Consider the following 24,760-nt stretch of genomic DNA (forward strand, 5'->3'; position numbering starts at 1 on the left):
CATTTCCTATCACTAGTAACAAATGAATGGTTTGTCATTAAACCAGTTTGTAGAAGGGCATGCTCGTCTACTTTCCAGGAGCTTTTACTTAAAAGTGGTAGGCCATTAAAATAAATGGCATATAAAAACAGAACATGCTGGAAATATTCAGCAGGTCAGGCAGCATCTGTGGCGAGAGAAACAGAGTTAACGTTTCAGGTCGATGGCCTTTCGTGAGAACTGGGAAAACATGGCATGTTTTTAGTGGTAGAATTCCATTATTGGATAAATATATTCTAGCAAAAGCGTTTGTGAAACTGTTCATAATGTCATCCCCCAAAAAACCACAATTTTCTTGGTATGTGAGTTGTAGGCATGTTATTAGCTTTCATTTAGCTTTAGTTTCTCATTTGATTTTTTTTTTCCCCCAAGAGCTGGCGATGGTAACCTTTTCAGAGATGTGTCAGCGAGAGCATAAGTGCCAAGGATCGCAGACACAGAATGCCTCACTCTGTGGAAAAAATTAGCTGGATAAAGATCAGGCGACTCCAGGGGGACCATTCATTTTGGTGCCTCAACAGGATGTGCTATGGCACAGTTGGATATGGATTTGGCCCCATGATTTCACATGCAGTGAGATTATCAGCTGGCCCATGCCATCATAGGTAGGGGTTTGGGAAAAATAGTATCTGTTACATCAATCATCCTCTGCTGCTTTGAGCCAATGGCTAACTTGATAGCAACATTGAGGACTTGGGGAATGGGTTTCCTTGGCCGCCCTTGGGGGAAGCAAAAGAAGAAAAATAAAGGCGTTTTGCAGTCTAACTAAGATCCTTTTAACTGAAGGAATTTCTGGAATGGTTACAGATAGCATTTTTCCTATTTTTTGTTGCAATCTTATTAATCAACAGTAAAAAAACAAGTTATTCTAATAAAGACATTACGGGAAAGCCCAGTTGAGCTGACATAAAAGGCCTGTAAGCTTAAGAAGAGCAGGTCAATAAAAAGAGCTATTATAATTAAACCAAAGTGCTTTAACGTAGGCAGACTCCGGATATCAAATAACCAAAGTTTTCATGATTTTAATTATAGCATAAAGCTAGTTTAAAAACAAAATAATCTTTCAACATTTATTTTCCAATTTCTTCTCTTCTAAGGCTTTAACTTATGCTGAAGTATGTTTCCTCAGGCATCAATATAGCTCTCCACTATCTTGAACGAGGAACTATTCATTTGTTAACTCGGGAGGTGAGCTTTAGCAAGCTATTCAATCACAGGGACCATCATAGTCAAACCTGATCTGTTCTCAGCTGGAGTTCGCACACACACACTTTCCAGACGCTGGATAATGATCAAGACCGGGAACCTGGGTTGATTTACCTTTCCATAGCTCGAGAGTCCTGAGACCAATTACAGTGCACCTACTGTTGCCACAGCTCATATCAGTTAACTCAGCTCAAACCATGTTCTGTATGGCCCAGTACCATTCCAGATGGTGCATTTGCCAGCTCAGTCATTGGAGGAACACTGAAAAAAAAATAATAATCAGCACAAATAATGACCATCAAGTGGATTATTTTGGTGGGCACAGAAGCTGTTCTATATGTCTAATTTTAGCACTTTCACAATGTGTGAACTATGTACATTTTTATCTGAACAGTTTTAGCTGTCAAATAAAAATGAGAAAATAAAATGCCTCACAGTATGAGGCTGGAACATCACTAAATGCTAATTTTTCTGTTTGATTTCAAAAATAATGATTGTAACAGTAAGTTTAACATACTTTGCCCATTTTTTGCAATCAAGATTTTGAGTAAATGTTAGTCTCTATCCTTTGTGTACAGATTTATTCGTCCCTGTTGCATGTCATGAACGCTTAAAAAAAATGAACTCAATGTTGCTAAGAAGCATCTTTTCCTTTTGCTGTGCGTCTGATCTGTACGGAAACCCATCACCATGTTTAAAAGTCTCCAGACCACTCTACTGAGAAATGCAGAGATACATAGATTCTGTTGCCTTATATGGAGTACACACACCCGACTTACCTAAGCTCAAAGATTTTAGGCGAAGGTTGGTAAAGCCAGGGCTGAGAGACCTCCAAGTGTGCACATGGGTACCGCTGGAGTTTAACCAACTAAAACCCATACAGCCTACCAGCTTCCTGCTGCTTCACCATTGGTTTGAAAAGTTATCTGGAGCTGAGCGAAAAGAATCCCAGGCCCAATGACAGGTCTACCCCTCCAGGGTCCATTAATGAGCTGGATTGGCTGGTCAATTATCAACTGCCCTGAAGTACTGTGGGCCTGCCTGACTTAATATCAAGCTTACTGTGTGTGCCCCAGGGGTTTAATTTGGTTCCGAACTTCCATTGCTGGGCAGATCATCTGGGAGTTACCTCAACACCAAAGAGATCTCATCGTGCAGCTACCTTGACCCAAAGCGACCCCGTTTAGCTCCCCCTGCACCCGCACCCCCCCCCCCCCGCCAACTTCCCACTCAAAACTAGGATAGTCAACCTAAGGGGCGTAACTCTATTGTATTGCCTAATTAGAGAAATTTAGAAAATGTTTAATTTTGCAAAAATGTGTTTTTATTTTTTTCTGTGTTATTGCACTTGCATTCTTCCGTGATTCTAAATTCAGTAAAGTGTCAATCTCTTAATGTGGAATCCTTTTGCTTTGTTTTTATTGAAGAAGATGATATAACATATAGTGTAAAACATGTGTTGGAGTGTAATGTAAATGTATAACAGGAGAAATAGGTAATTAATACTGGCACTGTCATTCATCCCTGAAACCAGACCTTGAGGGAGAAATTCCTTCTGTCAAAGGTTTTACTGGAGAGTCGATGTGAGTACAAAGTGGGAAATCCTGTTTTACACTCGTGACAATTTTTTGCTAAAAGTGAGGGGAGAAATTTCAATCCCTTTGTGTCTGAGCTGTGTTCCTTTGGTTACTTCATTTATAGAAAGAGTCAAGGAAGGACAGCAAGGATTATACTATGTTTTAAAACTATGGAGACAGGCTGAGAAAATTAAATATATTCTCATTGGAAAAAAGAAAATCATGATGAGAAGGGGAAGAGATCATGGCCAACATTTTGAAAATCAGGAGGGGAACAGGTGGGGGGAGAGGGGAGAGGGGATGTTGCGAAGCTATTTGCATTGAATCAAAATAGAAACTGAGGCTTGAATGTAAACGAATGTAGCCAAAACCTAAATGTCATTTAAGGAGTAAGCACTTTGCACTTTTAACGTATAGAACAGACTATCAAGTAACAAAGTGAATGTGGATTATGTTGAAGTATTTAAAAAAAAAAAGAAATGGACACATTCCTGAATAGAGCATCAGTCGCAGGATATGAGGAAGAGATAATCTATCTGACCAGATTCTGAACATCAAGTTAAAATGGTAAACTAGACGAGTTGAATGATCTTTTCTTTTTTCTACCATCTTGTGTTCTTCTCTCTCGCTGTTCATAACTTAATCGGAAATTCCAGGAACATGTTGAAGCTTGTTACTATTGTCTTATTTTGTGAAATATACCTTATTTTCTGAATTTTGTGTAACTGGGAGATTTCTGTCTCTCACGTCATCATATTGAGGCTGCCATTACTTCTCTGAAGGTGCTGCTGCTGCTGTGTTTTTGCCATGTGACTGGATGTAGTCAGAATTTCTAACTCAATGGCATTTCATGAGTGGCAACTCTATTCCACAACAATCACACATACAAACGTGCATACCATTGTCTGTTAACTGCATAATTCTGAATCATTTAGGTCACAGATGACAGTAGTGTGATTGTTCATGAATGTGGGTGTCAGCGTCAAATGTGGATGAGTTGGAAGATCTGACAGCCAGGCATTTTCTTATTGCAGCATTATGGTGGACGTACTCTTGATAATAAGGCCACTAAACAGGATTTACTGGAACGTAGTACACTATAAATTACTAGGACCTTGGATACAGGTAATTGCTAAATTACAGTGAAAAGTACAATAGGATGTCAAGGTCTTGGAGAGGGTGCAGACGACACTTACCAGAATGGTACCAGGGATGAGGGGCTTCAGTTATGTGGAGAGACTAGAAAATCTGGATTTGTTCTCCTTAGAGCAGAGAAGGTTAAGGGGAGATTTACTAGAGGTGTTAAAAATTATGAGGGGCTTTAATAGAGTAAATAAGGGGAAACTGTTTCCACTGGCAGGAGGGTTCGTAACCAGAGGGCACAGATTTAAGATAGTTAGCAAAAGAACCAGAGGGGAGATGAGTAGAATTATTTTTTTACACAGCAAGTTGTTATGATCTGGAATGCAATGATTAAAAGGGTAGTGAAAGCAGATTCAATAATAACTTTCAAAAGGGAATTGGATAAATACTTGAAATTTGCAGAGCTATGGGGAAAGGGCAGGGGTGTGGGACTAATTGGACAGCTCTTTCAAAGAGCCGGCACAGGCGCGATGGACTGAATGGCCTCCTTCTGTACTGTATGATTCTATATTTCTACACAGTGAAAGGAAAAGCCTACGTGGCCTAATTGGTGTTTGAGTATCTCAGCAAGTGAATTATTGGATCCTCACTACTTCTAATTATAAATAGTTTGGATAATTGATGTTCTCCTGTAGTTGATGAAAATGTGTGTTTTACTGTGTTGTGCTATCATTAACCTCTCACATGCAGAAGAGACACAATGCCTAAGAATCTTCTCTCCACGAGGAACTGTTGACTCCGTGTTAAGCTCACCTGTTGTCTGCAACCTTATTTTTGCATCGTTGTTCACTTTTAACAAGTTTATTCTTCAGGCTGATCCAGCATGAGTTTACTTAATAGAACTGTGATCCAAAACAAATAACTCTTAATTTATTTATTTTTTACTTTCTTATTATGCTTTAATACCATATATGTTGAAATGTTGCCCAATTGTCCATTATCAGGCAAAAATAATAATTATCTGCTGTTCAGTTGCTACTAAGAAGCCCCAACACCTTCTCAGAGCAACTAGGGATGGTCAATAAATGTGGCCTTGCCAACATCCTGAGAACAAACAAAAAAACACTGATGCTTGTGGGTATTTTCCCTCTGCCACCATGGGCACATGCTGCTGAATTTGTGATTTTACAGGTATGCCTGCAAAACAATTACAGTACAGGGTAGTTTATGCTAAGTAGTATATAACATGGAAAGCCATTCCCAGCCTTGGAATACCTTCACATTGATGCAAAACTATTATTCTTCAAGTTCAGGTAGTGTGGAAGAACTAGCCGTGCCTCTAGCCAAACTGTTCCAGTACAGCTACAACACTGGCATCGACCTGACAAATTGAAAAATTGCCTAGGTACGTCCTATCCACAAAAAGCAGGACAAATCCAATCCAACCAATTACCGCCCCATTAGTTTACTCTCAATCATCAGCAAAGTGATGGAAGATATCGTCGACAGTGCTATCAAGTGGCACTTAGTCACCAATAACCTGCTTACCGATGCTTAGTTTGGGTTCCACCAGGACCACTCGGCTTCAGATCTCATTGCAGCCTTGGTCCAAACATGGACAAAAGAGCTGAATTCCAGAGATGAGGTGAGAGTGACTGCCCTTGACATCGAGCATTTGACTGAGTCTGGCATCAAGGAGCCTTAGTAAAATTGAAATCAATGGGAATCAGGGGGAAAACTCTCCACTGGCTGGAGTCCTACCTAGCACAAAGGAAGATGGTTGTGGTTGTTGGAGGTCAATCATCACAGGCCCAGGACATCGCTGCAGGAGTTCCTCAGGGCAGTGTCCTAGGCACCACCATCTTCATTAATGACCATCCCTCCATCATAAGGTCAGAAGTGGGGCTGTTTGCTGATGATTGCAGTGTTCAGTTCCATTCACAACTCCTCAGATAATGAAGCAGTCTGTGCCTGCATGCAGCAAGATCTGGACAACATTCAAGTAATATTCGTGCTACACAAGTGCCAGGCAATGACCATCTCCAACAAGAGAACGTCTAACCCATGACATTCAATGGCATTACCATCATCAAATCCCCCACCATCAACATCCTGGGGTCACCATTGAGCAGAAATTTAACTGGACCAGCCACATAAATATTGTGGCTACAAGAGCATGTCAGAGGCTGGGTATTCTGCGGCAAGTGACTCACCTCCTGACTCCTCAAAGCCTTTCCACCATCTACAAGGCACAAGTCAGGAGTGTGATGGAATACTCTCTACTTGCCTGGATGAGCTCGACATCATCCAGGACAAAGCAGCCCGCTTGATTGGCACCCCATCTACCACCTTAAACATTCACTCCCTCCACCACCGGCGCACCGTGTACCATCCACAGGATGCACTGCAGCAACTCACCTAGGCTTCTTTGACAGCACCTCCCAAACCCACGACCTCTACTACCTAGAAGGACAAGGGCAGCAGGCGCATGGGAACACCATTACCTGCAAGTTCCCCTCCAAGTCACACACCACCCTGACTTGGAAATATATTGCTGTTCCTTCTTCATCGCTGGGTCAAAATCCTGGAACTCCCTCCCTAACAGCACTGTGGGAGTGCCTTCACCACACGGACTGCAGTGGTTCAAGAAGGCAGCTCACCACCAACTTCTCAAGGGCAATTAGGGATGGGCAATAAATGCTGGCTTTGCCAGCAATGCCCACATCCTGTAAATGAATTTTAAAAACTGTCGCAGGTCATGATACATAGCTGTACCTTCCATTCAACATTGTCATCACAACCTTGCGACCTTTGCTGGAGTGCCTGCCCACAAAATGATTAAGAAGTTATTTAAAAAATAATTCGTATATGTTGCTATCTAAAGTGGTTTAGAAAACTTTTACGACCCACTGGAGCAATGTGTAACATCATCTAAACTTCCTGAATTGAATCTTGTAGAGTAATATTAGTATATATGTAAAAAAAATAGAAAACGAGTTCATCTTTCTTTCCATTAAAAAAAAAGTCTCGTCACTTTAATAGCTGACATATTAGCTGTCCTCTCCCCGTTCCAGTGAGCGGTATCACTTCGCTAAGGAATTTTCAGTCCAAGGCACTCCTCTAAAAAGTGAATGCAATTTTTTCCATTATTTGTAAAACTGGTTAAAAATGGACTTTGTGTTTTGAATGCATAGAAATATTTTTAAATCAATTTTGTGTAATTATTTAAGGACTGAATGGTCTGTTAGAAAAAGCAGGGACCGGTGCCGAAGAGGCTTTGGTTCAGACTGCAGGGTGGAATTCAGGCAGTGCGCTTCAATGCTAGTCTGCTGCCACCTATCGGCCAATCGGCGCATGTGCGCCGTGTACTTTGCACTTTCACCTTTCGCTGGCGGTCACGTGACCCGACTGTTTCCAAGGCCTGGCGTAAGCTGAACACGATGCAGCCTCTTGGTTTGAATCTAATGACATCCTCTCTGTTTCTGTGACTTGCCCGGATCGGATTATAAAGGTGTAAAGTTCCCAGCTGCTACATTCATGCCAAGTAATATTGACAGATTCTCCCATTTTAATCCTGCAATGGACCCAGCAGTAATGGAGGATACAGAACAGACCAATGGCAAGGAGGAAGTAGGTTTTGTTTACATCCTGTGCAGTTAGGCAATGAGAGAATCCACTGCAATCCAGCTGCTTCAGGCAGATTTTTCACAGATATTCAAGCAGAATCTGACAGTTTGAGTGCCTCTTGTTTATTTTTCACCTTTCTTTTCTGTTTTTCTTTAGACATTTTTGCGAGTAAGGTCCAACAGGCAAGCAAGGCTGAATGGTAAGGTTATGTTGACTGATAACGCAACTTTTTAATATTGATTTGGGAAAAAGCTGCTTTTTTTGGAAGGACGGGTTGGAATTACAGTGACATATTTTGAAAAATATATCCAAACGTATGCTTTGAAGTTGTAATCTATCATTGTTTTCCGCATTCCTGAATTTTCCATTGCAAGTGTTTAATAAGCAAACTTAATGTTAAGTTGAGTAACTTTTTGCCTATTTATTTTGAATGGGAGGAAGTGACGCACTAATAGTTGTTGCACTAGTACCTATACTTTCAATATCAACACTTTTATAGCTATGATGATTTCGTCCAATCTTTATAGTGCTCTTATATTTATATTGTAGTTTTGTTCTTTTAAAAACGTATATTCAATAAATCATAAAAGTTCTTTGTAAGCAACTCCGCAGAGTGCTCTAGCCATTGCCATCTACACTGTCAACAAAGGCTATCCCAAAACAGAATAAAGACACCACCATCAAACTCACAGTGTAAACTTTAAAAAATGCCACAACATCATGACCATTATGGAATGATTACAATGGAATCGCTTCTCAGAGTTCAGATATAACAGTTATAAACTAGCTGGGCTTTGCTCTTCTGGTATATGACATCATCTGAGGTGTCGGTTAGATCACTGTTTTATATTCACTCTCAGCTACAGTCTCTTTTGTAGCTTTTCTAATGTAATTTCTAGCTGTAACTTTTTGTAGTGGGTACTAGGGCAGTGAATGAATCGCACTTAACTTCTGCAATTAATGGGTAGGTTTTTTGGAGATTCATTGTTCAAACAAGTGAATGAGGCCAGCACACTGCACCCACCATTTCACCCTGGACAGAATGACCATTCCCAGGACCTTAAAGCTTGAGTCTGTGCCTGCGCCCCCCTGTCATAAACCCAAGTCGGTGCCTGCCCCCACCCTGCCATGGTCCGTGCCCACCCTCGTCAAGACCCGAGTCCGTACCCGCCCCCACCCCGGCACGGCCCGAGTCCGTGCCCGCCCCCACCCCCGTCACGGCCAGGTGCCTGCCTGACCCCACCCCTGCCAAGACCCGAGTCCGTGCCCACCCTCGTCAAGACCCGAGTCCGTGCCCACCCTCGTCAAGACCCGAGTCCGTACCCACCCTCGCCCTGTCATGGCCCGAGTCCGTGCCCGCCCCCACCCTCACCCTGTCAATGGCCCGAGTCCGTGCCCGCCCCCACCCCCGTCACGGCCAAGTGCCTGCCTGACCCCACCCCTGTCAAGACCCGAGTCCGTGCCCATCCCTGTCAAGACCCAAGTCTGTGCCCACCCCTGTCACGGCCCGAATCCATTCCCGCCCCCACCCTGTCACGGCTGAGTCCCTGCCTGACCCCGCCCCCACCCCCGTCAAGACTCGAGTCCGTGCCCACCCCCACCCCCGTCAAAGCCCGAGTCCGTGCCCACCCCTCTCACGGCCCGAATCCATTCCCGCCCCCACCTTGTCACGGCTGAGTCCCTGCCTGACCCCGCCCCCACCCCCGTCAAGGCCCGAATCCGTGCCCACCCCGTCAAGGCCCATGTCTATGCCCGCCCCCACCCCAGTCATGGCCCGCGTCCGTGCCCACCCTCACCCCCGTCATGGCCCGTGTCCGTGCCCGCCTCCACCCCTGTCATGGCCCGAGTCTGTCCCCACCCCCGTCACGGCCGGAGTCCGTGCCCGCCCCCACCCCAGTCACGGCCCATGTCCGTGCCCACCCTCACCCCCGTCACGGCCCGTGCCTGCCTCCACCCCTGTCATGGCCCGAGTCTGTGCCCGCCCCCAGCCCCGTCATGGCCCGAGCCCGTGCCCGCCCCCAGCCCCGTCATGGCCCGAGCCCGTGCCCGCCCCCAGCCCCGTCATGGCCCGAGTCTGTGCCCGCCCCCAGCCCCGTCACGGCCCGAGTCCGTGCCCGCCCCCAGCCCCGTCACGGCCCGAGTCCGTGCCCGCCCCCAGCCCCGTCACGGCCCGAGTCCATGCCCGCCCCCAGCCCCGTCACGGCCCGAGTCCGTGCCCGCCCCCAGCCCCGTCACGGCCCGAGTCCGTGCCCGCCCCCAGCCCCGTCACGGCCCGAGTCCGTGCCCGCCCCCCGTCACGGCCCGAGTCCGTGCCCGCCCCCAGCCCCGTCACGGCCCGAGTCCGTGCCCGCCCCCAGCCCCGTCACGGCCCGAGTCCGTGCCAGCCCCGTCACGGCCCGAGTCCGTGCCCGCCCCGTCGCGGCCCGAGTCCGTGCCCGCCCCGTCGCGGCCCGAGTCCGTGCCCGCCCCGTCGCGGCCCGAGTCCGTGCCCGCCCCGTCGCGGCCCGAGTCCGTGCCCGCCCCGTCGCGGCCCGAGTCCGTGCCCGCCCCGTCGCGGCCCGAGTCCGTGCCCGCCCCGTCGCGGCCCGAGTCCGTGCCCGCCCCGTCGCGGCCCGAGTCCGTGCCCGCCCCGTCGCGGCCCGAGTCCGTGCCCGCCCCGTCGCGGCCCGAGTCCGTGCCCGCCCCGTCGCGGCCCGAGTCCGTGCCCGCCCCGTCGCGGCCCGAGTCCGTGCCCGCCCCGTCGCGGCCCGAGTCCGTGCCCGCCCCGTCGCGGCCCGAGTCCGTGCCCGCCCCGTCGCGGCCCGAGTCCGTGCCCGCCCCGTCGCGGCCCGAGTCCGTGCCCGCCCCGTCGCGGCCCGAGTCCGTGCCCGCCCCGTCGCGGCCCGAGTCCGTGCCCGCCACGGCCCGAGCCCGTTCACGGCCCGAGCCCGTGCCCCCCCCGTCACGGCCCGAGCCCGCGCCCGCCCCGTCACGGCCCGAGCCCGCGCCCGCCCCGTCACGGCCCGAGCCCGCCCCGTCACGGCCCGTGCCCGCCCCGTCACGGCCCGAGCCCGTGCCCGCCCCCGCCCCGTCACGGCCCGAGCCCGCCCCCGCCCCGTCACGGCCCGAGCCCGCCCCCGCCCCGTCACGGCCCGTGCCCGCCCCGTCACGGCCCGTGCCCGCCCCCGTCACGGCCCGTGCCCGCCCCCGTCACGGCCCGCGCCCGCCCCCGTCACGGCCCGCGCCCGCCCCGTCACGGCCCGCGCCCGCCCCGTCACGGCCCGAGTCCGCGCCCGCCCCGTCACGGCCCGAGTCCGCGCCCGCCCCGTCACGGCCCGAGTCCGCGCCCGCCCCGTCACGGCCCGAGTCCGCGCCCGCCCCGTCACGGCCCGAGTCCGCGCCCGCCCCGTCACGGCCCGAGTCCGCGCCCGCCCCGTCACGGCCCGAGTCCGCGCCCGCCCCGTCACGGCCCGAGCCCGCGCCCGCCCCCAGCCCCGTCACGGCCCGAGCCCGCGCCCGCCCCCAGCCCCGTCACGGCCCGAGCCCTCGCCCGCCCCCAGCCCCGTCACGGCCCGAGCCCGTGCCCGCCCCCAGCCCCGTCACGGCTCGAGTTCGTATCCCCCAACTACAAAATTTCCTGAACAAGTTCCATTTATTTTTCTGTTGCTTTTCCAGAAATAGAAAAATAGGAAAAAAGGATTTATAGTCTGGGTTGGTTTTTGGATGATAACAGCATCAATAATAATATAAACTTGAATAAGATGGTTGTAATTGTATCAATTAAATTTGCGATTAAAACCAAGATTAACAGATAAAAAAATTTAATTGTGGGATTAATTGCGATTAATAATTTTTACTGGCTTTCAGCCCTATTGGGTACTAATCTGTGTGCGTAGAAATGTGATGAAAAACTTGAAAGACTATTTGCTATATTCCTTTAATTACTATAGTTGTCCAGATTGAAATTCCTCATATTCAATATTATGGCCAGTTATGTAGAGAATAAGATACCTAGAAGTGATTAGTAGACGGTAAACTTATTGAGAGGTTTAAGCAGCATCATAAACTGCGAACCAAATTGGAGTAGTTAATAACTGGTATTGAAATGTTATTGATACTTAGAAATATGAACCGTCTGTGTACAGTTGTACTTCAATTTTCCCTCTCGAGTGTTTGAGTGTTGAAGTGGGTGGGGTGTCAATAGTGCAGCTAAGTGGACCTTTTTTCAATTGTTATTGAGAAATGAAGGTGAAGAGCCACATGAAAGGAAGAGTGAGGCACAAAACCTTCCAGGCAGCTAGAACAACATCAGTTACTCCACTGGCACAAGTAGCACCAAAAGGGCAGTTGTAATGGAGAAAGGGTAAAGATTGTCCCAGTTGGCTGACTTTTAGTTGTAAACAAGACAGGTCTGATTTACACCGACTATTTTGTTGTACAGGATTCTGCAAGAGGTTTTCAAGTTTCATGTACAGGAAACTTTCTGGTATCCGGCACTGATGGGACCGAGCTGGTGCCGTACCATCAGAACTGCCGTAGAAACCAGCGCTCATGTTAAAACATACGGAGCTTTTGAACTCCGTGTGAATCAACAAACCCTGTTGCTTAGCAACAGCTTCAAAACAGTCGGCCGCAGCTTAAAAGCGTCTCTGTAGCTAAGCAACAGCTTCAGCTAGATCTTGCAGAGCCTGACTGGGAAAAAAAAAGCAACGAGAAGTAAAAAAACTTATAGGAAACGGCTCCTGAATTTTGCCGGTAGATAGAGCTTTCCGGACATTTAACCTCCGGTTAAACGAAAGTTTCCTGTAGTTGATGTCCATATTGAATGATTATTTATAATTAAACTGCAAGCTCAGCCTGCAATAATCTGTAGTTGGCTATTTGGAGATAATCCAGTCTGCCTGTCTTTATTTATTTACCTATAAATAAAACTTTTCCATCATTAACTGTCATTCGCCCCAATCATAACTATAAAATTGCTACATTTTGAGCCTGCAAAAAAAAAGAGTAATATGACTTTAACTTCACATGTAAACCAATTTCAAAGATATTCCAAATGTTGAATTTTCATTTAATTCATATGCACTCACGGTTCCCTGTTCCTTCATTCCTCTGTAGAGTACTGGAATTAGGCAGCTAGTCTATCAAAACCATGACAACTGTCACTGCTCCACCAGTGTAATAGAACCATAGCATGCTGTATAGATATGGCTGAGAGCTAAAGGGTTGCAGGAAGTTTGCAAAAGCCTCTGTAGGAAGCATCCTGTGTGTTGGTGCAGAGTGCAACAAGTGTACTTGCGGGATTATGTGGGGTCGTTGGCAAGTTCATCAGGCCAGTCTGCGAGCAGTGCACCCCTATTACTTACAAGCCCTGTATTACTTGAGGAATGAGGTAGTATTGGAAAGGATGAGTTGATGTGGCAACCTACTGTCACCCAACAGTTCAATCCTTGTATGTGTTTAGGAGAGAGGGAGAGGAGTGGGACCTTCTCAGATGATTGCAGCTTCCTGGCGATGGAACTACCCAGATGGCGCTGAATGGTAAAAGGCAGTCTTTGAATAGATTTATAGTTGCTGCACTAGTTAGAAGGGTTTCACTTTGGGTACGAGAGTATTTGCAGTAGATAACCCAATATATATAGCCCTGAAATGTGCTTGTTGTTTTAAATGGTACATTTATGGCCATAATTTCTACTCGGGTGTTGAGTTTAAAAATAAATTCCAGCTTTTGATATTCTCATTAGCATATCACAGAATCACAGAAACCCCACAGTGCAGATAGAGGCCATTTCGGCCCATCGAGCCTGCACCGACACATATCCCACCCGATCCCCGTAACCCCAACACATATCCCACCCTATCCCTGTAACCCCACCTATTTAATCCCCCTAACACTAAGGGTCAATTTATCATAGCCAATCAACCTAACCCGCACATCTTTGGACTGTGGGAGGAAACCGGAGCACCCGGAGAAAACCCACGCAAACACGGGGAGAATGTGCAAACTCCACACAGACAGTCGCCCGAGGCCGGATTCGAACCCGGGCCTCTGGCGCTGTGAGGCAACAGTGCTAACCACTATGCCACCGTCTTGGAACTGAAGCTCCGAATCTATACTACAGCAGGTCTTAAATTCGGCTGTGTCTTTAACAATATGCCATATGTAATCATATATAGAATGTTTACGGAATCAACTACCCATTTTATCAAAAATTTTCAGCAATTAATCTCGCAGTATGAGTGTTGTCATAAGTCAATGATACAGAATTGACTGTATTTCTCAGCAATTCTGACAGGAGGTGGTAACATTAAAATGAACCTGAATATGATTCAAACAATATAGTTTGAAAAATAGTAAATGCCCTGGAATGATTACATATATATGCTAACACAGTGGCTGAAGTCTGTTATGGGGCAGTAACATAATTTGAGGGCTCAGATGTTGTCAAGACAACAAAGCTTGAGTGGTTCGTTAAATGTCATCTTAACCCTGAGATGTGTTGCATCTTTGAAAGGTCTCCAGCCAGTAAGTGTATTGAATAAAAAGCAAAATACTGTACACGCTGCAATAAAAACTGAAAATGCTGGGAACACTCAGCAGACCAGGCAGCATCTGTGGAGGGAGGACGGCAGGGTTAATGTCTCACAAAGAAAGGGCACCGACCTAAAACGTTAACCTTGTCTGCCTCTCTCCACAGATGCTGCCTGACTTACTGAGTGTTTCTGGCATTTTCTGTGTTTATTTCAGTGTATGGAATAGTTGTATTTCAATTTTAGCAAGTGTTTTGTTTTCCTGCCCATGTTGAGTGTTTTTGGCAGATAGTGTCCAACCGCACGCTCATCCAATTGAGTTATTTGATTTAAACTGAAGTGCTATTGCACTGCTTGAGTTTCATGATGAAGCAGTCACCTAATGCACCACGCGGGCCACCCCCACCTGTGCATTATTCAGTTTGGTCACTGGTTGCAAGAAAATAGTGTTGCTCTGCTATCCATTGTATAAGGTGAAAGAGAAATGCGAGAAAATCTTAGGAGAATTACATAAATTTCTTTTCAGTCCAAGATAATTATCACTTTAAACAGACAGGTGCCTGTAAAGGTCTGGGCTGTTGTGTGAAGTGCATTTTTACTTTATGTACCTGCATCCTTACTTTATATTCGCTAAGTCCTGGGAGACATCCTTCTTCAAAGTATATGCCATACTCCAACAGCAGTCAAGGAGCGGGGGAGGGATCCTTGCATCGCACGCATGGTAGTTGTCACTGTTGGATGGAGCCTGTTGTTTCATTGATCATTTTTTTAATATATAGAATCTCTTGTCAAGTTGTTGTGCCTAAGTAATTGGCTGTGTAGATCTCAGTCTTTCACTCAGATGCCCAGTTATTTTTTCTCTCGCAAACCTTCCCCTCTATTGCCAAAATAAGTTACAGGATCTGACAATTGCTAGTGTGCTAAAGGCATCTCGTGGTAATTGAAGCTGATTGATGCCCCTGGTATGGGCTGTACTATTAGCAGCTTGTATGTCCTCGGATGGTGATACCTCTCGCTCTTGCGCTCTCTCTCACACACGTCAAGAAATCTGGTAGAGAATGACTTAACACCCTATTGCCGCTGTCAGTGGACCGTGTTTGGAAGATAACATACTATGGGTGAGGATGTGACTTTTCTCTACGCAATTTTATAGTAATAAACTTTAAAATATTTTAGGGACAAAAGCTTACAAATATCCAGCCTGGTTGCATCTCTATCCGTTTAGTGCCATGACATATTGAAAGAAGAAAGACCTTGTATTTACATAAGAACATAAGAAATAGGAGCAGGAGTCAGTGATTTGGCCCTTTGAGATAGCTCCGCCATTCAATAAGATCATGGCTGATCTTCTACCTCAACTCCACCTTCCTGCATTATCCCCATATCCCTTAGTATCCGAAAATCTATCGCTCTCTGTCTAGAATATACTCAATGACTGAGCCTCCACAGCCCTCGGGGGTAGAGAATTCCAAAGATTCACCACCCTCTGAGTGAAGAAATTTCTCCTCATCTCAGTCCTAAATGGCCGATCCCTTATTCTGAGACTGTGACCCCCCGGTTCTAGACTCCCCAGCCAGGGGAAACATCCTCCCAGCATCTACCCTCTCAAGCCCCTTAGAATTTATACGTTTCAATGACATCACCTCTCATTCTTAAAAGCTCTAGGGAATATAGGCCTAGTCTCCTCAATCTCTCCTCATAGGACAATCCCCCATCCCAGGAATCAGTCTAGTGAACCTTTGTTGCACTCCCTCTAAGGCAAGTAGGTAAGGAGACCAAAACTGTACACAGTACTCCAGATGTGGTCACACCAAGGCCCTATATAATTGCAGTAAGACTTCTTTACTCTAATACTCCAATCCTTTTGTAATAAAGGTTAACATACCATTCGCATTCCTAATTGCTGTACCTGCATGTTAACTTTCTGTGATTTGTGCACAAGGACACCTAGGTCCCTCTGAATACCAACATTTCCCAATCTCTCACCATTTAAAAAATATTCTGCATTACTATTTTTCCTACCAAAGTGGATAACTTCACATTTCTCCACATTATATTCCATCTGCCATGTTCTTACCCACTCACTTAACCTGTCTATACCCCCTTGAAGACTCTTTACATCCTCATTACAGCACGGTGGCATAGTGGTTAGCACTGTTGCCTCCCAGCGCCAGGGACCCGGGTTCGAATCCGGCCTCGGGCGACTGTCTGTGTGGAGTTTGCACATTCTCCCCGTGTTTGCGTGGGTTTCCTCCGGGTGCTCCGGTTTCCTCCCACAGTCCAAAGATGTGCAAGTTAGGTTGATTGGCTGTGATAAATTGACCCTTAGTGTTAGGGGGATTAAATACGTGGGTTACGGGGATAGGGTGGGATATGTGTTGGTGTAGGGGTTACGGGGATCGGGTGGGATATGTGTCGGTGCAGGCTCGATGGGCCGAAATGGCCTCTATCTGCACTGTGGGGTTTCTGTGATTTCTGTGATTCTCACAACTTAGTTCCCCACCTAGCTTTGTATCATCAGCAAACTTGTATAGCGTCTTTCTCTACGTCCCATAGCCAATGAAGTACTTTTGAAGTGTAGCCACTGTTGTAATGCAGGGAAGCACAGCAGCCAAGGTCCAATAAACAGCAAATTGTTTGAGTGGTGTTGGTTGAGGGGTTAATGTTGGAACTGACAATTCGAGAACTCCCCTGCTCCACTTCGAATAGTGCAATGGAATCTTTTGCACCCGCCTGAGGGCGCAGGCAGGGACTTGGTTTAACCCAAAGCACAATGCCTCCGACAGTGCAGCGCTCCTGTAGTACTGCACTGAAGTGTCAGCCTAGGTTATTTGTTCAAGTGTTTGAATAGGAATTGAACCCGTGATCTTTTGGCTCCGAGGTGGGAGTGCTGTCACCGAGTCGAAGCTGACACTACATTGGCTCATCTTTGCATGGAGCTTTGGCAACGAGGAATCCTGGTTCAGTTCTAAAGCTGCTGGGTCGTTGCCCTCAATTGTGTTGTTGTGGAGAAGTGCTGAGCACAGGGCAGGTGGCTCTCCAGGAGAAAGGAGAGGAAGAAAACAGATAATTCTCGCTTAGCTAGTGTCACAGAAATCTTGGCAGCTGGCCAGAGTGGCAGTGGTGGAGTTCTGATGTCAGGACACCTAACTACCATCTTGGCTGCAGATAATGTGTGGACTGATCAATCTTCAATGCCTTTTTAGCATTTTCTAGCCATTTTCACAGTTTGGCTCACACTGATTACATCTTGTGACTGTCATGGGCTGCAAGGTTGACGAGGGGTAACCTTCTTGCCATCTATAATATGTCGATAAACAAGATCCTGTCTGCATCTTGTCATTCCTTTGGGTTCACATCAATAACAGGTTTCCTAATTAACCACAAAGAGTATTTCAGTTTGTTTGTGCAGATATCCCTGGAGACTAATGGATACTCTAACTAAGAGAGAATGCTCTGAAAACACCGAACTGCTTTCCCATATCCTTATGGTAGTATGGGGAGGGTCAGTGGGGGGATCACACGTGTAGCTGGTGGGTCTAACAATACAGCTGAGAATGTAGGAATCCCACATGGTAGTGCTGTTGTAGACCATTGGAAACACATGAAGGGTGTTAGCTTGTAGCGATTACCAATCTCTTTCAAATTATCAGGATTGACTGCAAACCAATATGGTGGGAATATTGGCCTAGAAATGGGGTTGGGGCGCCAAAGTGGCGCAAAAGTCGCCTGAGCGCAGGATTTAGCGCAGCGTTCGAGGCTTTAGCGATCGTCAGATATTCAGTTTCATTGCTCCTCGAGGGACACGGGGCGAGGCTCGAGGCGCTCCGCGTCCCTCTTAGGGCGCTGAAACTGAATATCGCAGCGCAACGTGCCGCAGGCACGCTGCGGTACTGCAGGCCTTCCTCCCACTGTTAAGGGGGAGGTGCCTGCAACAGCGCGAGCCCCGCTCGCGAGTGCCGGCAAATGAGCCCAGCACCAAGGAGAAGTGCCGGGCTCTCGGGAAACAGCCGGCAATGCCGCGGGGGAGTGGTTAGGAGGTCGGGGACGGAGGTGCTGGCAGGCGGCCGCCCCGCACCTCCACTTTAACTTGCACTGCTGCCGGCACAGTAAGGCCCCATGAACCGGGCGCGGGTAGCGAGCGGCGCAACTGCGGCGTTCGCTACCAAATATCGCGAACGGGGCACGAATGGGGCGCTGCGCACACCGATGACGTCATCGGTGGCGGCGCAGCGCAAATGCCTAACGCCACCATTAGCGCCCCTACTGAATATCGCGGGACATGCAGCCAGTGGCGCTACAGCCACTGACTGCCTCTTTAGGCGCTAACAGGTGGCGCTACTCACCCAATTTCTCCCCCATTGTGTTTAATCAGAGTTTAAGACGGAATATAACACATTAGTTATACAGCAAAAACATATGACCGTGACAAGTAGCTGGTACCGGTCCCGATCGAACAGACGGCTGGTGTGCGCGAACAGTTCTCCGGCTTACGGCCTTTCTCCCTCTCGTCTAGAACCCCCAAGAATGGGTTGAGTCCACTCCTGAAAGAGTGTTGGACCAGCCCCACTCTTGTATGGCTTTCCCCTCCATCGTCTGCTAAGGGCTTTTCAGGTCTTTCTCTTTGTAGTGGTGGGCCTGGGGCCAAATTATTGACAAGATCATTTAACCTTTGAGGGCTCTTCCTAAACCAAGCTGCCCAATGGCACGTCGAGTCCTTTGTCTCAATTCAGGTGAAAGTCCTCCCTCAAAGGGGTCTCGTGTCCTTTGCCAATTTATCTTTCTTGTTTTTCCATTTTGTAGGTTCCTCCATTGGAATTCACCTTATCTTTCTTTGTCCCTATCCTCCCTGGCACAGCAAGTACAAGGCCTGACCTCGTACCCATGTCATCGTTGTCTTGCTCACTCTGCCGTTTTACAAACTAACAGACTGTTCCATCCTGAAATGGATACTGTATCTCCTCTAAATTCCTTTTATTCTATGTCTTTTATACTAATTAACTTTTAATTATCTTCGCAAGCAGTTCTGTTAAACTAACTCTAATTCCTACCTTAGTATTATAACATGGTTATTAGTAATGATAGAAGAAACGTAGGCATTGGGCCTTAGTTGGTCAAATTAGAGATACATAAACAACCTTCCTAGCGCGCAAACAGCGAGCCTGGAAACAAGGTCATATATGACTTGTCACAGTGCAGAATGTTATAACATCCGCAGGGAACCAAAACACAAACAAATTCGAAGCATCTATCCAGTTATTCTAACAGCAGTCTGAAGAGACTTTTTGTCTCGAGCTCTAATACAGTCATGTAAACACAGTCTTATTTGTGTCACAATTTCATCCGCATAACCGTATACATTTTGGACACCACTGATTTCTAACAGGGCAGCAGAGCTCTGCTGCTGTGTTTGTACACTTGTAACTTGCTGCTGCCCTGGCTTTCATTTGCAGACAAGTGGTGCAGAAGAATTGGTTGGGTCAGATTGCAATATCCCTGAGAGCTTTGCTTGCTTGCTGTATGGAGTAATGTTTCTTCAATGGCATATTTTGTGTTGTGCTGGGGTGTGCATTACAGTTCCACTCTAGAATTGATCTGTTTCAGCTTGTAGTTGGAAGTGTGAGTCTTGCTGATCGAATGCCTTTCAAATATCAAAATATTACAAGGAATCCTGATCATTAATATCCTTTTTGTTTACTTCAATATCCTCTTGTTGATCTTTTGAATATTTTTGTTTAAATGGTGATCACTGATGAAAGCACTGGCCAACTGAGTTTGAGGAGTTTGTGAGACCAACATTGCAAGGAGCTGAATTAACATTGTCGATTGGAAAGTTTCATCAACTGTGTATTTCAACCATATGTACTCGTGTTGCTCTTATTATTAGCTCTAACTCTGATCGATCAGCTTTGTTGATGATATCAGCACTCTTTAAATAATAATAATTATTAGTTTGCTTTTTTTTAAAAAGTACCAGTCGGCTTGTGACCCTGTCCTGTGTTAACCCACAGTTCCCTTCTTGGGGAACCTAGGAACTGTTAATTATCTTGGCACCACCCCTCTCCCAACAGCAAGTTGCACAACTGTAACAATAACCTTAATGTACTTTCAGGTGAGGACCATGTGATAAAGCTATATACTTCACAAAGTCTTTGTATTTTTTTTCAGACTGCAAATAAAGAATGCTGTGTTGATTTAAGATAATAGGAAATAGTCAGTAGTATGGATGTAACTGGCCGAATGAGTTTTTGAAACCTGGTTCAGTACTTGAAGGTCAAAATCATCAGAGATGAATAATGGAGAGCTGTTAAATTACATAACGGGGGACTCCTATGACTGTCCCGCCTTCCCAGAGCACTGAAAGGCAGCAAAAGAACGAATCCACCTGAGAGGGTCTTGGTTTACTGTCTCGTCCAAAAGACGGCACCTGCAACAGTGCAGCACCTCAGTACTGTGCTGAAGTGTCGGCCCAGATTATGTGCTTAAGTCTCTGGAGTGGGACTTGAATCCATGACCTTCTGACTCAGACTGAGCCAATCCCATGATACAATTTGAAGAAAAGATGGGGAGTGCTCCCGGTGTCCTCGCCAATATTTATCCCTCAACCAACATTGCTAAAAACAGATTATCTGGTCATGTCTCTCATTGCTTTTGGTGGGGCAATGTTGTGTGCAAATCGGCTGCCACGTTTCCCTACATTACAACAGTGATTACACTTCAAAAGTACTTCATTGGCTGTAAAGCACTTTGGGACGTCCGGTGGTCATGAAAGACCTTTCCTTTAATTACCAAATCTAAGGCAGCTTTTAGTGAACACCCAGTGTGCGCATGTGTGTTTTAATGTGTAATTGCATATCTAAAGTAGGCGGGAAGTGTGGGTGCACTCTCAGAGTTGATGTGATGCTCATAAGCTGAGCTTCACTCTCTTAGGTTTAGCCTGTTGCCTGAGCCCCTGGAACTGAGCTTGCTTTTTATGCATTTATAACTAAACAGGAATACATTGTACTTGATGTGACTGAATGTACTTGATGTGACTGAAAGTCCCATGAAGCTTTTTCTCTGAATGTTCAGTAGCTAATTGCATCCACTGAGGGCTGTTGGCAAACAAATCTCTGGCAAGTGGTTCACATTTAGCCATTCACCTGTGTAACCTTTCACTGCAACCTACCAGCTGTAGTTTTTTCAGTAAATGTAGTGTTAACTTCTCGCACTCGCTCCAAGGATTAGCAGATGAGACCTCTTATCCTTCATCCGAAGATAAAGTGACTTTGTCAGTCTGTATATTTTGCATATTAAAAGGCCATTTTCTGTGTTCAGTCAGGTGGGTCAATATGGAATCTCTGTTGTGGCTATTAACTTGACCCTAATCAGAATTTATCCAATTAAATGCAACAGAATCTTTCACATGGGATTGCTGAGCAGTGCCTCCAAAAGCTTGAAGTGCGTACATATATGTTGTTTAAAAATCGATGCGCTGCTTCATTTTTGGTGGTGTAGGGTAGTTTTTTTCCTCTTAAATTCTTTCTTTGAACATTATTGTTCGTAGAGTGTAGTACAGGTAGACTATCCTTTATCCGAAAACCTCGGGACCAGCCGAGTTTCGGATAAAGGAGAATTTCGGAAGGTGGGTCCGCGGGGGGGTCGGCGGGGGTCGTGCGCACGACTTACGCTGACGCTCAGCGTAAGTCAGTCGGGGTCGGCGGGGGTCGGGGCCGGCGGGGTATGCGGGGGGGGGGGGGGTCGGCGGTTGTCGGGGCCGGCGGGGTCCGCGGGGGGGTTGGCGGTTGTCGGGGCCGGCGGGGTCGGCAGTTGTCGGGGCCGGCCGGGGTCCGCGGGGGGGTCGGCGGTTGTCGAGGCCGGCGGGGTCGGCGGTTGTCGGGGTCCGCGGGGGGGTCGGCGGTTGTCGGGGCCGGCGGGGTCCGCGGGGGGGTTCGGCGGTTGTCGGGGTCCGCGGGGGGGTCGGCGGTTGTCGGGGCCGGCGGGGGGTCGTGCGCACGACTTACCCTTTATCCGAACTTCCAAAACTGGAACCCTCTAAAAACCGAAGGTTTTTTCGTTCGTACGCACGACTTACGCTGAACGAAAAAACCTTCGGTTTTTAGAGGGTTTCGGTTTTCGGAAGTCCGGATAAAGGGTAGTCTACCTGTACTGACATGCTGGTTTAAGATGATGAAAACCGTGAGTAAAATACATTACCAAACCAGTTTAATTTCAATGTTGTAGTTTTAAAGTTAATTGATCACAAATTTGCCTTGTTAACATAAACAAGGATTCTTGATTCAAATCCATTGTGAAATTTACTAACTGGTTAAAAGTTACTGTACTTTGTAATGTGAAGTTTTGCATCGGTGTGAAACCATAAACCACTTTGCACCAGCACTAAACATGTAGTGCAAATTGGTTAGTAAGGCCTGAACTGACTCCAAAGTAGATGAAGGTTTTCTGCTCCAGTCTCATCACCAAAGCTACAGTTGTAGTGTCAATGCGGCTGAAGATGGCCTGTTTCTATTTGGGTGTGCAAGGCTGACTGACTGTAAGAGATGATTCCACACCATGAGGGATGTGCAAGTACATCCTGGACATGGCCAAATAATGATGCTATTGTGGTTCTGTGCAATGCACATGCACCCTTATGTGCCCAGTTTAAACAAATTTTGGTGGCAAAAACAGGAAGGCAGATTATTATCTGAATGGCAATAGATTGGGAGAAGGGGAAGTGCAACGAGACCTGGGTGTCCTTGTGCACCAGTCGCTGAAGGTAAACATGCAGGTGCAGCAGGCGGTTAAGAAGGCAAATGGTATGTTGGCCTTTGTAGCGAGAGGGTTCGAGTACAGGAACAAGGATGTCTTGCTGCAGTTGTACAGGGCCTTGGTGAGACCACAGCTTGAGTATTGTGTGCAGTTTTGGTCGCCTTATCTGAGGAAAGATGTTCTTGCCATGGAAGGAGTTCAGCGAAGATTCACCAGGCTGATACCTGGGATGGCAGGAATGACGTATGAGGAGAGATTGGGTCGATTGGGCTTGTACTCACTGGAGTTTAGAAGAATGAGAGGGGATCTCATTGAAACTTATAAAATTCTGACAGGACTGGACAGACTAGATGCAGGAAGGATGTTCCGGATGGTCGGGAAGTCCAGAACCAGGGGTCACAGTCTAAAGATAAAGGGTAGGCCATTTAGGACAGAGATGAGGAGGAATTTCTTCACCCAGAGAGTGGTGAACCTGTGGAATTCTCTACCACAGAAGGCAGTAGAGGCCAATTCATTAAATATATTCAAGAAGGAGTTAGATATATTTCTTAAGGCTAAAGGGATCAAGGGATATGGGGAGAAAGCAGGGACTGGGTACTGAATTTGGATGATCAGCCATGATCGCATTGAATAGCGGAGCAGGCTCGAGGGGCCGAATGGCCTACTCCTGCTCCTATCTTCTATGTTTCTATGTTTAAATGGGCAACATCTTTGTGAAACATTCAAAATTTTATTCTGACACCATGGGATAAGTTCTGATAGTTTTAAGGGGGCTCTTCCACCCACCAAAAAGATGTACCATTTACAATGTTTGTAATTGTTGGGGAAATGCTCTTTTAATGGTGTTGACGTAACACATTCCTTAAATTTAAGCTGTGATTTCTTCCACTTAATACGCAAGATCTCAATTAAGCCTGAAAGTGTCTTTACACTTTTTGCCTAAGGGCAGCTTATGCAGAACATAGTACAGGAGATATTGGAGAATTACAGGTGATGTATCCAATGACATTTATTATTTGGGTCACTTCATACCATAAATTCCAGGTTATAAGTTGCACCTTGGTGTTAGTTCAGAGCTTCTGTTAACTTGGGCCTCACGATTTCAGGACTGTTCCTCCCTCCAAAAAATCTCATACTTGTGAAATATTAGCAAGGGGCTAAGAGAGAACCGCCTAAGTCCTTTGATGCAAATCTGCACCAGTTCTATCCAGCAAGAGTCTGTTTACTGTCTGTCGACAGTGTTGACTCCTGAAAGGTTTCAGTAGTCTCCTGGATGTCTATGGGCTGGATGTCTGAGACTATAGGTCAAGAATTTCAATTTGTTTTTTTCGCAAACTTACTAGTTACCAGAACTGAAGTGAAATTCCTATTTTTAAGCTTGTAACTGAGTAAATCACAAAGTTTTAAATTGCACTTGTCCATAAGTCACTCCATTAGAAAGCTTTAAATAGGCATCAAAGTGTTGCTGTAAGATCTGGTGTATATGTGGCTCACCTATTTTGCAGTGTCTGTTCTGGTTGAAACCCTCTGAGTCACTCACTTGTGTTGTGAGGGTGTAAGACTGAAATACCAGATATTGTGGCAAGTCTAATCCATCCTGTGAAAGGCGTGAGCTTGGGTTCTGGCAGTTTGCAGGGTAAATGGGAGTCAGTGATAGAAAATTGCCTTTTTCCAAACTCGGTTGTAATCTGCAATATATCAGTTTACAATTTCTTCCCGTGTTACTCTTTTCAGAGCTCGCTGCAGCATTCAGTAGTACAAAGAACATGGGTACTTGCTCCCATGTCTCTTAATGCTGCTCTGTAACTAGGTATTCAGGTGTTTGTGAGTGCCTTCTGGATTCACCCACTGCCTTCTCCCTGCATTGCGGTGGCATTAATGTCATTCTGCCTCTGGGCTTGTTCTGCCTGTCCATGCCTGGAAGCTAAAGGTACAGATGTCCTAGTTACTGTATATGTAAATACTGT

General features: G+C 46.7%; 1 protein-coding gene across 11 annotated transcripts in view; it reads left to right on the plus strand.

The window, feature by feature from the left end:
• rnf220a (ring finger protein 220a) overlaps positions 1-24,760 on the plus strand; it is a 492,773-nt gene that overhangs the window by 325,027 nt on the left and 142,986 nt on the right. For all 11 annotated transcript variants that reach the window (XM_085983083.1, XM_085983087.1, XM_085983089.1 and 8 more), the window contains one exon: positions 7,689-7,731. In XM_085983083.1, coding sequence (XP_085839209.1) covers positions 7,689-7,731 — 43 coding nt within the window. The remainder of the gene's footprint in view (positions 1-7,688; positions 7,732-24,760) is intronic.

The sequence above is a fragment of the Somniosus microcephalus genome, chromosome 3 (assembly GCF_052327205.1).
Source record: "Somniosus microcephalus isolate GS21.2 chromosome 3, FLI_Smic_1.0, whole genome shotgun sequence".
Taxonomy (NCBI): Eukaryota; Metazoa; Chordata; class Chondrichthyes; order Squaliformes; family Somniosidae; genus Somniosus; species Somniosus microcephalus.